This window comes from Phyllobates terribilis, unplaced genomic scaffold, assembly GCF_046119375.1.
Source record: "Phyllobates terribilis strain yellow unplaced genomic scaffold, ASM4611937v1 Scaffold_1__5_contigs__length_1240528914, whole genome shotgun sequence".
Classification (NCBI taxonomy): Eukaryota; Metazoa; Chordata; class Amphibia; order Anura; family Dendrobatidae; genus Phyllobates; species Phyllobates terribilis.
In genome coordinates, this window is record NW_027362761.1 from 650,376,367 (window position 1) to 650,392,854 (window position 16,488).

General features: G+C 45.8%; 1 protein-coding gene across 1 annotated transcript in view; it reads right to left on the reverse strand.

Moving 5' to 3' along the window:
• The window catches only part of LOC141273230 (WD repeat-containing protein 18-like), a 64,191-nt gene that overhangs the window by 35,479 nt on the left and 12,224 nt on the right, over positions 1–16,488 (reverse strand). Inside the window, exon 4 of the mRNA XM_073684804.1 lies at positions 5,504–5,645. Within this exon, the coding sequence (XP_073540905.1) occupies positions 5,504–5,645 (142 nt within the window). The remainder of the gene's footprint in view (positions 1–5,503; positions 5,646–16,488) is intronic.

Sequence of the window (16,488 nt, forward strand, 5' to 3'; positions counted from 1 at the left end):
GGTTTTGGCTCCCACGCCTGAGAAAAAATACTGACCAAATACTGATAGTGCTACTCTGAAGCTTATGCCACAGCCCCACTAAGATGGGGACAAATGCCTGCAGTAGGAACAGGCTGCCAATGTAAGTCTAAACAATGCAGTTATTAGATTAAAAGCAATATCTAAATGGTCAAACAGCAGTGATCAGAGCTAGCTCCAGTGGCTGCTGTTAGAAGCAGGTGACAAATATATGACACTTCCAGCACCTGCTACTGAGCTCATTCCATATACCCGACCTGTGACCTACACAGAAAATATTTATGTGTAATACATGTGTGTAATTTATGCATTTCTCTCCCTCTGAAGACAGACACACACAGACACACAATATCGTGAACGTTTTAGGCAGCTGTGAGAAAAATGCGTTTTAATAGTTTACTTTCAGCAGTTAAGATGCAAAATTAATAAAAAACAGAAATCTAAATTAGATCAATATTTGGTGTGACCACCCTTTGCCTTCAAAACAGCATCAACTCCTCTCGGTACACTTGCGTAAAGTTTTTTGAAGTTACTTGGCAGGGAGATTGAGCCCAACATCTTAGAGAATTAACCACAAATCTTCTATGGATGAAGGCTTCTGCAAATACTTCTGTGTCTTCATATAATCCCACAGAGAATATAGGACATTAAGATCAGGGTTCTGTGGTGGCCATATCCTCACTTCCAAGACTCCTTGTTCATCAAAGATAAGATATACAGTACAGACCAAAAGTTTGGACACACCTTCTCATTTAAAGATTTTTCTGTATTTTCATGACTATGAAAATAGTACATTCACACTGAAGGCATCAAAACTATGAATTAACACATGTGAAATTATATACTTAACAAAAAAGTGTGAAACAACTGAAAATATGTCTTATATTCTAGGTTCTTCAAAGTAGCCACCTTTTGCTTTGATGACTGCTTTGCACACTCTTGGCATTCTCATGATGAGCTTTAAGAGATAGTCACCGGAAATGGTCTTCCAACAATCTTGAAGGAGTTCCCATAGATGCTTAGCACTTGTTGGCCCTTTTGCCTTCACTCTGCGGTCCAGCTCACCCCAAACCATCTCGATTGGGTTCAGGTCTGGTGACTGTGGAGGCCAGGTCATCTGGTGTAGCACCCCATCACTCTCCTTCTTGGTCAAATAGCCCTTACACAGCCTGGAGGTGTGTTTGGGGTCATTGTCCTGTTGAAAAATAAATGATGGTCCAACTAAACGCAAACCGGATGGAATAGCATGCCGCTTCAAGATGCTGTGGTAGCCATGCTGGTTCAGTATGCCTTCAATTTTGAATAAATCCCCAACAGTGTCACCAGCAATGCACCCCCACACCATCACACCTCCTCCTCCATGCTTCACAGTGGGAACCAGGCATGTAGAGTCCATCCGTTCCCCTTTTCTGCGTCGCACAAAGACACGGTGGTTGGAACCAAAGATCACAAATTTGGACTCATCAGACCAAATCACAGATTTCCACTGGTCTAACGTCCATTCCTTGTGTTCTTTAGCCCAAACAAGTCTCTTCTGCTTGTTGCCTGTCCTTAACAATGGTTTCCTAGCAGCTATTTTACCATGAAGGCCTGCTGTACAAAGTCTCCTCTTAACAGTTGTTGAAGAGATGTGTCTGCTGCTAGAACTCTGTGTGGCATTGACCTGGTCTCTAATCTGAGCTGTGGTTAACCTGCGATTTCTGAGGCTGGTGACTCGGATAAACTTATCCTCAGAAGCAGAGGTAACTCTTGGTCTTCCTTTCCTGGGGCGGTCCTCATGTGAGCCAGTTTCTTTGTAGCGCTTGATGATTTTTGCAACTGCACTTGGGGACACTTTCAAAGTTTGCCCAATTTTTCAGACTGACTGACCTTAATTTCTTAAAGTAATGATGGGCACTCGTTTTTCTTTACTTAGCTGCTTTTTTCTTGCATTAATACAAATTCTAACAGTCTATTCAGTAGGACTATCAGCTGTGTATCCACCAGACTTCTGCACAACACAACTGATGGTCCCAACCCAATTTATAAGGCAAGAAATCCCACTTATTAGACCGGACAGGGCACACCTGTGAAGTGAAAACCATTTCCAGTGACTACCTCTTGATGCTCATCAAGAGAATGCCAAGAGTGTGCAAAGCAGTCATCAAAGCAAAAGGTGGCTACTTTGAAGAACCTAGAATATAAGACATATTTTCAGTTGTTTCACAGTTTTTTGTTAAGTATATAATTCCACATGTGTTAATTCATAGCTTTGATGCCTTCAGTGTGTATGTACAATTTTCATAGTCATGAAAATACAGAAAAATCTTTAAATGAGAAGGTGTGTCCAAACTTTTCGTCTGTACTGTATATTAATGGCATTGGTTATATGTTCAGGGTTGTGCTGCTGCAGAATAAATTTGAACGATATCAATGTCTTTCTGATGGTGTAACATGATTGATCAGCATTGAGGACAGAAAGAAAAGGGCAATTTTGTGGACTTTAGACAGTGGTTGGCCAAGGAAACTTAATGCAGCAGATAATAGACATATCAAGTTTAATTCTCTTCTAAATCGGAAGATATCCAGCAGTGTAATCAGCTTAAAACTAACAAGCTGTGGGACCCAGATGCACCCATCAACTGTTCAGAGAAGTCTATCCAGTCTTTTTAGAAGAATTGCAGCCAAAAAAAAACCAAAAACAGACCGTCCACATGTGCTCTGGACAGATTAGTCAAGATTAGTGATCGGGCGAGCACCAAGTATTTACAGCTGCTCGGTGATATGGTTAAATCGCTCACGTGTGGTTGATTTGCAACTGTTTGACAACTTTAATACATGTGAGGAATGTGTATGAAATTGACAGCTTTAGTACATGTAAGGAATGTCTAACAGTCGCAAATCATGCACACGGGAGTGATTCAAACATAACACCGAGCAGCTGTAACTACTTGGTGCTCGCCCGAGCATACTCACTGAAAGGGTTAACAGAATGTACTCGCTCAACACTAGTCAAGATGTGAAATATCTAGCAGTAACAGAAGTAGTTTGCTCACCGAAGGGCGGCAGTACAGTACAATAATGAGTCTGCAGGGAACAGTGAAGCATGCTGAAGGTTCCTTGTAAGAGTGGGGCTACATTTCAGAAAATGAAGTTGAGGATTTAGGTTGTGTGCCCACTATGCGTTTAATCTTTTCCGCAGCGGCAATTCCGCAGCGAAACAGCTTGGTAGAAGGTCGGCAATGTTCCCCAATGATAATCCACATGTGCTGTGCACATGCTGTGGAAAATTCCGCTGCAGATCATTGCGGAAAAATACGCAGCATGTCCATTCATTTTGCGGACACGCAGCGTAATCGCCACCATTGACTTGCATTGAATCACTTAATATCCGCATGACTACATGTGCACAAGCGGATATTAAGCGATTAAATGTGTGGATGGTACCCGGGTCTGGAGAAGAGGAGACTCTCATCCAGACCCGGGTACCATAGTACCTGTAAAAAAAAAAAATTAAAATAAAAAAAAAAAAAACTCACCCTCTGATGACAGTGCCGTCCAGGCTCGCGATGGTGTAAAAGGACCTTCAATGACGTCATTTAGTCATGTGACAGGTCATGCGACCGCTGACGTCGCCAAATGACGTCATGGAAGGTCCTTTTAAACCACCGCGAGCCACTGGGGAGATCGGAGGAGACCGAGGGCCATCGGAAGGCGAGTATAATGTTTTTGTTTTACCATTTTATACTTTTTTTTTAAACTATTACTGGGTCACACTATATAAATCCATACCGGTTGCATGGATTTATATAGTGTGACCAAGTTGTCAAGCACTTTCCAAGTGATGCTAAAATTGCTTGGAAAGCGCTTGTAAGCCCGCATGCGAAATCGCATGTGCAAAACGCGTGACAAACGCTTGTCCCTGGCTGAAAAAATGCATGTACAATCCGCATGCGTTTTTTTCTGCCAGGGAGATGCAGAAACGCTCAGGAAAAATCCGGAGCATTTCTGCATCGTCGGCAAATAGCCTTAGTCTGGATTAATGGTGTTCTCAATGCTGAGAAAAACAAGAAGATACTTAGCCATCATGTAATACCATCAGGGAGGCGTCGGATTGGCTCCAAATTTATTCTGAATCAGGATAATGACATTCCATTTCATTAACAATTATTTTAGGAATTGTGCAACCCTACAGCCACAGACAATCTGCGGTTAGTTTTCCAAGCTGTCCGAAACCATCTCCGTGCCGATTTCCTTCAAATACCTGTGTGCTTAGAAAAATTGATGCTTTGATATCAATAGGTCATCACACCAAATTTTGATTTAATTTAGATTTCACATTTGTTCACTTTGAATGTTGATCTTTAAAAAAAAAAAAAAAAATGAATAACTATATTAGCATTTCTATTTTTGAAAGCATTCTTAGGCTATGTGCCCACGATGCAGAAATGCTCCGGATTTTTCCTGAGCGTTTCTGCATCTGCCTGTCAGAAAAAACGCATGCGGACTGCGCATGCGTTTTTCCTGCCAGGGACAAGCGGAACTGAAGCGTTCTTCCCATGCATTTCTGCATGCGGGTTATCAAGCGATTTTAGCATCACTTGGAAAGTGCTTGACAACTTGGTCACACTATATAAATCCATGCAACCGGTATGGATTTATATAGTGTGACTGTAAAGAATGGTAAAAATTAAAAAAATAAATATTATACTTACCTTCTGATGGCCCCCCAATGTCCTCGTCTCGGCTTGCCGGCAGCTCGCGGTAGATTTAAGGACCTGCCGACGTCAGCGGTCACGTGACCCGTCACATGACTAAATGACATAAGGGCAGGTTCTTTAGTCTACAGCGAGCTGCCGGCAAGCAGAGACGAGGACATTGGGGGGCCATCAGAAGTTAAGTATAATGTATATTTTTTATTTTATTTATTTATTTTTTTTACAGGTACTATGGTACCCGGGTCCGGAGGAGAGTCTCCTCTTCTCCAAACCTGGGTACCATCTGTACATTGAAATGCATGGAATCCTTATCTGTAGTTGCAGTGATGCGGAATCCAAGCGTTCCAATGCAGGTCAATGGCGGCGAAAACACCACGTTTACGCAAAATTGGTAGTGCTGCGTATTTTTCCGCAATGAGAATGCGCAGCAGAAATTTCCGCAGCATGTGCACAGCACATGAGGATTATCATTGGGGAACATGGCAGACCTTCTACCAAGTGTTTCAGCAGCGGAATTGCCATGCAGAAATGCCTAAAAAACGCATAGTGGGCACACAGCCATACTTGGCAGTAATTTTTCCCTACCTGCCTTAAACTTATGCACAGAACTGTAAATACAGGCACCCTTACGAGTCTTAAAATCCATATACAGACAGTAGTGACTTCTCAATCTGTATGTAGAATTTTGGGCCAAAGTTGCCATAGAGAACTATATTAATAGTTATTATATAACAAAGAAAACTGCAAGCTACAGAAACAATTAAACTTAATTTACAGGGTTTAATTACCTTAACTGTCTGGTCCAAAGACGAAGTAATTGCTCGGGATTGGGGCCCTCCAGTGCCACACTGCACATCAGTGATCGGAAGCGAATGTTGGGTCCACATGTGACGAGGTTCAGAACCTCGAGAACCTTCAGTCTGCAAAACACTGATACTAGAGACTGTTAGACATTTGTTACACCTTACAGTACTGACCTTTTAAAGAAGCAACAAAAATGTACTTTATTGAAAAAATAATGGTACTAAAATGAACATCAGCAAAATGTCATTAAAGGGGTGTTCCCATCTCCAAGATCCTATCCCAATATGTAGTAGGTGTAATAATAATAATAGCAAATAACGCCAATTAGAAATGTAGTATAGTTTTCTGATTCACTACGTCTCTTTCCTTATATGCAGGGCCTCAGGTATCCATGGATACGACCACTAGCAACTAGCTGACTGTCATTATATCAGTGGCTGTAACCATGGATACCCAAGGTCCTGCGATGACTGCACATGAGGAAAGAACTAGCAAATCAAAAAAACTATACTACATTTCTAATTGGAGGTATTTGCTAATGTTATTACACCTACTATATATTGGGATAGGATCTTGGAGATAAGAATACCCCTTTAAGTTTTGCATGCTGTTTGCTTTCTCACATTTTCCCTCTGAAGAGCATGCCAACATAAGAAAGATTGGATGTACATCAGCTCACGACTCGGATAAGCTTATTTCTGTTGAAAGATATACTAGCTCTTCCACTACCTTCTCAGTTTCTAGAACTTAAAGCTAACAATACTGAAAGGTGTTACACTATTCAGAAGTAGATCCCATTTTATATAAATGATGTAGTGTCATGTTCGGCTTTATCGAATAGTGTAAAATGCGACGCCATAGGACAATTGTCACCTTGTCTTTTCAGATTCACAGAAAAATATATCCACTTTGCTGACATATACAGAGAGTTATAATTGCAACCATAATAGCAGTAATTGTATGGACAGTGACTCAGTTCTTTGAATCTTACAAAATAAAACAGTATAAAATCTGCAGTAATCAATCTGGATCCAAGTTATTAATTCTTTACTGAACAAAAAATAAATAAATAAATCGCACAAACAAGAAAAAAAAACACTAAAAGTGGACCTACGCAGATGACAAAAAAAATGGGCAAGCCATACTTCTACAATGATTTCAAGTGTAGAAAAGTCTCAAAAATATACAAAAAAAGGAGTTACTAATATGTAGAACATAAAAAATGCATGTATATTAACCCCTTTACACCCGAAGGTGGTTTGCACGTTAATGACCAGGCCCATTTTTACAATTCTGACCACTGTCACTTTATGAGGTAATTACTCTGGAACGCTTCAACGAATCCACCTGATTCTGAGATTGGTTTTTTGTGACATATTGTTCTTCATGATGGTAGTAAAATTTCTTCAATATCACTTGCGTTTGTGGGGGGAAAAAAAAAAAAAAAAAAAAATATATATATATATATATATATACATACATATACATATATATACATATACACATATATATACACATATATATATATATATATATATATATATATATATATATATATATATATATATATATATATATATATATATATCATTGCAATTTTCCATATATATATTTTTTGTTAGGGAGCTATAAAGGGTTAAAAGTTGACCAGCGATTTCTAATTTTTCCAACAAAATTTACAAAACCATATTTTTTAGGGACCTTATCACATTTGAAGTGACTTTGAGGGGCCTTTATGACAGAAAATACCCAAAAGTGACACCATTATAAAAACTGCACCCCTCAAGGTGCTCAAAACCACATTCAAGAACTTTATTCACCCCCTCAGGTGCTTCACAGGAATTTTTGGAACATGGAAGAATAAAAAAAATGAACATTTAGCTTTTTCACAAAAATGTTACTTTAGACCCAATCATAAAGGAAGAGGAGAAAATGGACCCCAAAAACTTGTGCAATTTCTCCTGAGTACCCCGATACCCCATAAGTGGGAAAATACAGTGTTTGGGCGCACGGCAGAGTTCAGAAAGGAAGGAGCACGGTGTGACTTTTTGAATGCAAAATTGGCTGGAACTGAGAGCTGACGCCATGTCGCGTTTGGAGAGCCCCTGATGTGCCTAAATAGTGGAAACCCCCCACAAGTGACCCCATTTTGAAAACTAGACCCCTCAAGGTTTTTATCAAGGGGTATAGTGAACATTTTGAACTCAGAAGTACAACACAGGATTTGATAACATTAGGTCATCATATTGAATAAGTTGTCATTAGTCTTGAGCGCAAGTGCTCGCTACTTGAGTTTGCATCGGGTACTCAGGTATGCACCATGTATTGCGGCTGCTCAAGTGACCTGCTCAAGTCCCCACCCCGCATGTTTCACGATTATTAGATACAAAAAAAAACATGCAGGGATTGCTCGTGCATGGCAGGCAATACACGAAAGTTTTTTTTTTGGCTGTATAACAGCCGCGAAATATGCGGGGCCTCGAGCATGTTACTCGAGCACTTGAGTTTAACCAATAGTCGCCATATAAGTTGTAACGGGTCTGGGAGGCGGAACCTCTGAGCAACTTATACAAGGGGGCGGTCCTGGTAAGGAAGCGGGTGGCGACCAGGGAAGACAGGCAGGTAGTCACAGCAGGTGACCGGGACAGTCTCTGGGTGAACGGGCAGGAGGTCACAGCAAGTGACCGGGACAGTCTCTGGGTGAACGGGCAGGAGGTCACGGCAAGTGACCGGGACAGTCTCTGGGTAAAGGGTAGGTACGACCTGTGACGGGTGAGCCTCCAGGTAGGCTAGCAGGCAGATGGCAGATGTGTGCTCCCAGGTGAGCAGGCGAGAGTCTCTGGATAAGCAGGTGGTCACAGCATGTGACGGCGGAGCCTCCAGGTAGGCTAACAGGCAGGTAGCAGATGAGCGCTCCCAGGTGAGCGGGCAAGAGTCTCTGGACTGGCAGGTGGTCACAGCACGTGACGGTGGAGCCTCCAAGTAGGCTAGCAGACAGGTAGCAGATGAGCGCTCCCAGGTGAGCGGGCAAGAGTCTCTGGACTGGCAGGTGGTCACAGCACATGACGGCGGAGCCTCCAGGTAGGCTAGCAGACAGGTAGCAGATGAGCGCTCCCCGGTGAGCGGGCAAGAGTCTCTGGACTGGCAGGTGGTCACAGCACGTGACGGCGGAACCTCCAGGTAGGCTAGCAGGCGGGTAGCAGGTGGGCGCTCGCAGGTGAGCGGGCAAGCTGGTCCATAGACAGACTGACAGGTGTCGGAAGGCAGACCGTCGGACCTCAGGCTAGCAAGCAGGTAACTGGCAGGTAACTGGCAGGTAACTGGCAGGTAACTGGCAGGTAACTGGCAGGTAACTGGCAGGTAACTGGCAGGTAACTGGCAGGTAACTGGCAGGTAACTGGCAGGTAACTGGCAGGTAACTGGAAACGGGACCTGAGGGCTGAAGCAGAGTAGTGAACAGTGCAACAACATTGCTCGGGCACCTCCATTTTGGAGGAGGTGCCTATATATGGTGAAGTCCTCCGGCCATTGGCCGGGGACTCCTTAGGACGACGCGCGCGGCCCCTTTAAGAGGGGGGGATCGCGCGCGCCCTAAGCACCGTGGCCGGGAAGGAGCGCGCGCTGCCAGCAGAGCGGGAGGAGGACGCCGGGCTCGGAGCGGAGAGGTGAGGGGAACAGCATCCCTGCCTAGCAGAGGGCAGGGACGCCGACGCTACAGTACCCCCCCCTTTAGGCCCCCCCTTTTTTAGGCCAGACAGAAATTTAGCAAGGATGAGAGGGGCATGGATGTTCTCCCGGGGCTCCCACGTTCTCTCTTCAGGACCAAACCCCTTCCAATCTACTAGAAAAAAGGTCTTTCCTCTTACCCTTTTTGTGGCCAGAATGTTCTCTACCTCAAACTCATTTTCAGTGGAAACCGGAGCAGGAGGCGTACCTGTAGACTTGGAAAAAGAGTTAAGTACCACGGGTTTGAGGAGAGATACATGGAAGGAGTTAGGGATCCGCAAGTTGGCCGGGAGTTTCAATTTATAGGCCACCGGGTTGATCTGACTGATGACCTCCAGAGGACCGATGAACCGAGGCCCTAACTTATAGGAAGGAATCTTGAGCCGGACATACTTGGACGAGAGCCAGACCTTATCCCCTGGACGGAATTGAGGAGAATCCAGACGTTTTTTGTCAGCATGTCTTTTCATACGCTCGGACGACTGAGGGAGTGCGGACCGGGTACTCAACCACAAGGAGGAAAATTTGTTAACAAGAGATTCCGCAGCCGGATTATCCACCGAGGTGGAGACGGGAAATGGGATCCGAGGATGCTGACCGAAGACTACAAAAAAACGGGGATTTGGAGGAAGATTCGCTCTCGTGATTGTTGTAAGAGAATTCGGCCCATGGCAGGAGATCCACCCAGTCAGAATGGTGGGCATTAACGAAGTGCCGGAGGTAACTGGTCAGGATCTGATTGATCCGCTCCACTTGACCATTAGACTGTGGGTGGTAAGCGGAGGAGAAGTCCAGGGTGACGTCTAGCAATTTACAAGTGGCTCTCCAGAAACGTGAGGTGAACTGTACCCCACGATCCGACACGATGTGGAGGGGCAGGCCATGAAGACGGAAGATGTGGCGGATAAAGTCTTTAGCCAGCTCGGGTGCAGACGGGAGGCCTGGCAGGGGAATAAAGTGAGCCATCTTGGAAAAGCGGTCAGCGACCACCCAAATGACCGTACAACCAGCAGAGACGGGGAGATCAGTTATGAAGTCCATAGCAATATGCTGCCAGGGGGCAGCAGGCACAGGAAGCGGAAGGAGGCGACCGGCTGGCAGGTGTCTCGGGACTTTGTTGCGGGCGCAGGACACACAGGCAGAAACAAAGTCTATTACGTCCTTGTGCAGGGTAGGCCACCAGTAGTGCCGGGTAATAAGCTGGAGGGTCTTTTTCTGACCGGCGTGGCCAGCTAGTTTAGACGAATGGCCCCAGTGTAGGATCTTCTCCCGATCAGGTACTGAAATGAACGTCTTACCGGGAGGGAGACTATTTAGACTCACGGGAGCCACTTGCATTACTCTGGCGGGATCGATGATATGTTTGGGTTCTTCCTCGAGATCGGACACCAGAAAGGATCGGGACAAGGCGTCTGCTTTGATTTGGTCAGCCGGGCGAAAATGAAGAACAAAATCAAAGCGAGCAAAAAACAAGGCCGGTCTGAGAAATAATGTAGCCCAAAAACGGAAGAGGTCTGCTCAAAGAGGCACTTCTCATATTTAGCGAAGAGGTGATTCTGCCTGAGCAGGACCTGACGAACATCCCTCCGGTGAGTCTGGAGATCCGGAGAGAAGACCAAGATGTCGTCCAGGTACACCACTACGCAGGAGTAGAGAAGGTCCCGGAAGATGTCATTGACCAACTCTTGAAAGACGGCAGGAGCATTACAGAGACCGAAGGGCATTACCAGATATTCATAGTGGCCGTCCCGGGTGTTGAATGCAGTCTTCCATTCATCCCCCTGACTGATACGGACCAGGTTGTACGCCCCACGGAGGTCCAGTTTGGTGAAGATTCTAGCCCCCCTCAGACGATCAAATAACTCCGGAATGAGCGGAAGGGGGTACTTATTCTTCACTGTGATCTGGTTAAGGCCTCTATAGTCTATACAGGGACGGAGAGAGCCGTCCTTTTTAACGAAAAAGAAGCCTGCTCCCGCCGGGGAGGTAGATTTCCGGATGAATCCCCGGGCCAGATTCTCCTCAATATATTCGGACATTGACCGGGTCTCAGCAGCGGACAATGGGTAAATACGCCCACGGGGAGGCGTAGTACCGGGTAACAGGTCGATAGGACAGTCGTATGGTCTATGAGGGGGTAATGTCTCTGCCTCCTTTTTATTAAAGACATCAGCAAATGACCAATAAGGAATCGGAAGTCCAGGTAGATTAGTTGGGGTAGGAGAAGGACGGACGGGATGAACGGGAACCAAACAAGTCTTATTGCAGTCCTGTCCCCAACGAAGGACTTCTCCGGTCTTCCAGTCAAGCACGGGTGCATGTCACTGGAGCCAAGGTAGGCCTAGTAAGAGGGCGTGAGAGAGTCCAGGCAGAACATGAAAAGAGATGCTCTCAGAATGCAGCATTCCGACCTGCAGAGTAATGGATTCGGTGATGAGTTGGATGGGACGTGGTAAGAGGCCCCCATCCACGGCAGCGACAGATAAGGGTACAGCCAGAGGTTTGGTGGGAATGCGGTGTTTTTCTACCAGGGACTGTGAAATAAGATTCCCGGCTGCTCCAGAGTCAAGTCGGGCTAGTTCGAATAAACGGTTCTCCCCGCAGATAATGGAGACTGACAGCAGCAGAGATGGAGAGGATTTATTCTTGTCTAGGTCGACCTCTCTGAGCGAACCTAGACACAGGCGTTTCCCGACCTCTCCGGGCAGGTACGGATCCGGTGCTCCTTGCTGCCACAGTAGAAGCAGCTCCCCTCGGCACGGCGTAAGTCCTGACGGGTTTTGACCATCTTGGTCTGGTCGACCTGCATAGGCTCAGGAGAGTGTACCTGGGGAGAAACGGAGGGAGTGACGGGTTTCTGGAAGGTAGGAGCTAGACGTGGAAACCTCCTCTCACGGGTGACCTCTTTGGCACGCTCCTGGAACCGTAGGTCAATCCGGGTGGCAAGAGTTATTAAGTCATCGAGAGTGGTAGGAATGTCCCGACCGGCGAGTTCATCTTTAATACGGCCGGACAGACCCTCCCAGAAGACAGACACCAGAGCGTCGTTATCCCAGGCCAGCTCCGAGGCAAGGGTACGGAACCGTATGGCATATTGGCCCACGGTGAGACTTCCCTGACGGAGGCGTAGCAGAGACGATGCGGATGAGGTCTTCCGTCCGGGTTCGTCGAAGACTTTCCGGAAAGCCGTGAGAAAGGCAGGCAAGTCGGACACCAGGGGGTCTCCTCTCTCCCATAGAGGATTTAGCCAAGCCAGTGCCTCCCCCGTGAGATGGGACATGATGAAGGCTACTTTGGCCCGGTCGGAGTTAAACTGGTGGGACAGGAGTTCAAAGTGCAGGGTGCACTGGTTTATGAAGCCCCGAGCCAGAGCGGAGTCGCCTCCGAAGCGAGGAGGTGCAGAAAGCCGGGGTCCGGAGCAGGATACCATGGTATTGGTGGGCAGCGGAGCTGCCGGGTTGCGAGTCAAGACACTAGCGGTGGTTGCTGGTGGAGCAGTCAGAGCGTCCAGGCGAGAATTGACATTCCGCAGGTGACTCAGGATGGACTCCTGTTGGGACCTCTGACGGGACAGTTCATGACAAAGGTCCGAGAGCGAGGGAGCTTGGGTGCCACCGGGTTCCATGGCCCGAGCAAACTGTAACGGGTCTGGGAGGCGGAACCTCTGAGCAACTTATACAAGGGGGCGGTCCTTGTAAGGAAGCGGGTGGCGACCAGGGAAGACAGGCAGGTAGTCACAGCAGGTGACCGGGACAGTCTCTGGGTAAACGGGCAGGAGGTCACGGCAAGTGACCGGGGCAGTCTCTGGGTGAACGGGCAGGAGGTCACGGCAAGTGACCGGGACAGTCTCTGGGTGAACGGGCAGGAGGTCACGGCAAGTGACGGCTGAGCCTCCAGGTAGGCTAGCAGGCAGATGGCAGATGTGTGCTCCCAGGTGAGCAGGCGAGAGTCTCTGGATAAGCAGGTGGTCACGGCAAGTGACGGCTGAGCCTCCAGGTAGGCTAGCAGGCAGATGGCAGATGTGTGCTCCCAGGTGAGCGGGCAAGAGTCTCTGGACTGGCAGGTGGTCACAGCACGTGACGGCGGAACCTCCAGGTAGGCTAGCAGGTGGGCGCTCCCAGGTGAGCGGGCAAGCTGGTCCATAGACAGACTGACAGGTGTCGGAAGGCAGACCGTCAGACCTCAGGCTAGCTGGCAGGAAACTGGCAGGAAACTGGCAGGAAACTGGCAGGAAACTGGACCTGAGGGCTGAAGCAGAGTAGTGAACAGTGCAACAACATTGCTCGGGCACCTCCATTTTGGAGGAGGTGCCTATATATGGTGAAGTCCTCCGGCCATTGGCCGAGGACTCCTTAGGACGACGTGCGCGGCCCCTTTAAGAGGGGGGGAGCGCGCGGCCCCTTTAAGAGGGGGGGAGCGCGCGGCCCCTTTAAGAGGGGGGGAGCGCGCGGCCCCTTTAAGAGGGGGGGAGCGCGCGGCCCCTTTAAGAGGGGGGGAGCGCGCGGCCCCTTTAAGAGGGGGGGAGCGCGCGGCCCCTTTAAGAGGGGGGGAGCGCGCGGCCCCTTTAAGAGGGGGGGAGCGCGCGCGCGCCCTAAGCACCGTGGAAGGGAAGGAGCGCGCGCTGCCAGCAGAGCGGGAGGAGGACGCCGGGCTCGGAGCGGAGAGGTGAGGGGGAACAGCGTCCCTGCCTAGCAGAGGGCAGGGACGCCGACGCTACATAAGTCATCATTTTTTTTTTTCTTTACTTTTGAAATAATCCCGACCCCTGCACGACTACCAACCCCAGAGTTTATTTTTTTTCACGCCATTCCTCGTGCGGTATAAGTGATTAGACAACTTTATTCTTTGGGTCGGTGTAATTACAGCGATACCAGATTCATATCAGGGGTTTATGTTTGGCAGCTGTCGCGCACTAAAAGACTCTTTTTTTTTTTTCCTTGCTAAGACTAGTTACTGCAATTATTTTTCCATATTTCGGTCGACAGTCATGTGAGGGCTTGTTTTTTGTAGGACAAGTTGACGTTTTATTTGTACCATTTTGGAGCAAATGCCATTTTTGATCGCTTTCTATTCCGATTTTTGGGAGGCAGAATAAACAAAAACCAACAATTCAGGAAATGTTTTATTGGTTTTTTTTTTATGCCATTCTGCATGTGGTAAAATTGATAACTTAGCTTTATTCTTCGGGTCAGTACGTTTACAGCGATACTATATTTATATAGTTTTTTTTATGTTTTGGCGCTTTTACACAAAAAATATTTTTTTGTATTGCTTTACTCAGAGCTATAACTTATTTTTCGGCTGATGGAGCTGTATGGTGGCTTGTTTTTTGCGGGACAAGATGACATTTTCAGCGGTACCATGTTAATTTACATTCGTCTTTTTGATCGTGTTTTGTTCCATTCTTTGTTTGGCAATATGATAAAGCATCGCTTTTTGATTCGTTTTTTTATTTTTTTTTTACCGTGTTCACTAAAGGGGTTAACTAGTGGGACAGATTTATAGGTCATTTTGTTCCGGATGCGGCGATACCAAAATGTGTACTTTTATTTTTTTTCATAATGCTATTTATTGGTACACTATATTTTTTATTTTTTTTGATTTTCACTATTTTATTTTTTTTTTATATTTTAACATTTTTTTCCTCACTTTGACACTTTTTACTTTTATACTTTGTTCCACTATGGAACTCATTTTTTTGCTGGCTTATTGCTCGCACATTTTGGGACAGAGTCCAGCTTTGATCACTCACACCATTATTATGCCTTTATGTTGTGTATTTATTGTTTCTGGACCATGTTAGGTTTATATATATTTGCTTCAACTGTTGCTATTCTTTTCTTCTGTTTTAATTACAATATTTCAGAGTGACTTGCCGGCACGTGTCCACAAGATGCCTGCTCTACAATGACGCATAGACGGCAGGAAGAAGTGTGCTTTGCGTAAAAGGTGAAGTGCGCAGGCGCGGCATGTGGCTGCGGCGACTGCATGTCACAGGGCACTGTGACATGCAGGAGAGGGGGGAAATATTGTATTTAGAAACAGGCAGGATTTCTTGCAGCCCCGGGACAGGAACACTTCACAAACCAGAATGAATAAAGAGACATTTCACACCAACAAGACCTCTACTATGGGCCATACAGTTAAGTATAGATTTACATTTCTATCACCTGTATGCCCATAGTAGAGGTCTGATAAGTGCCAGGGGGTGACAGATTCCCTTCTGAATGCCATTTACAGAAGTAGTCAACAGTAAGGTCACTATAAAAAACAAACACTAACAGATTAAAATAAATCACTAGTAATACCTTGATTTAAGAGTTTAATTTGTTTTGTGATCGAGCTCAGAACTCAATTTGCTCTAAAATCAAATCAAATTTCCCTATTAAAATGAATTGAAATGAAATTAATCTGTTCCAGCCCCCCAAACACCACAACATTTTTTGTTGTGTTTTTAAATAAGAAAAATTAATTTTATTAATACAGTAATGTACAGTATGGAAAACTATTAAACGTGTAATAAACCATTGTACTATACTTTATTAACTTCACTTAATCATCTTCACATATAAATATAGCAAATATTGAATCCTAAAGCCAACACTCCAAAGAATAATAGTGCAGTATACTATACCTTGCTACACATGAAATAACAGTACTGCCATAGAAAAAATAGCAGAAGCAAAAAAAAAATAATAAAATTAGACTTACCAGTAATTTGGTTTCTAATAAGCCACCACGACAGCACACAGGAGGAGGTCACCCCACCGTAATAGGGACAGGAAACACAAAGATTAAATAGTCCCTCCCACTGCCTCCTTCCAGTGTTCTTATAAAGGACAAGTGTATGAATGCTTCAAATCATATTTTATCATCACTGATAGGATAATGCAAGAAATAAAGCAAAGGGAGGAAATTACCCGTGCTGTCGCCGTGGGCTATTATAAACCAAATTACCGGTAAGTCTAATTCTATTTTCTATAATAACCCCCCCACAACAACACATTGGAAGAATACGCAAGAATAATTTTAGGGAGGGACAATAGCCTGGAGGACTTTACTCCCAAAGGCGAAATCTTTAACAGACATTAGGTCTAGTCTGTAATGTTTGGAGAACGTATGGACCAAGGACCAGGAAAGCAGCTCTGCAAATCTGCTCAATGGAAGCACTGACTTTCTCAGCCCAGGAGACCGATACTGCTCTAGTGGAGTGAGCGTCTCCGGAGGTGGAAGGCTCTGGATC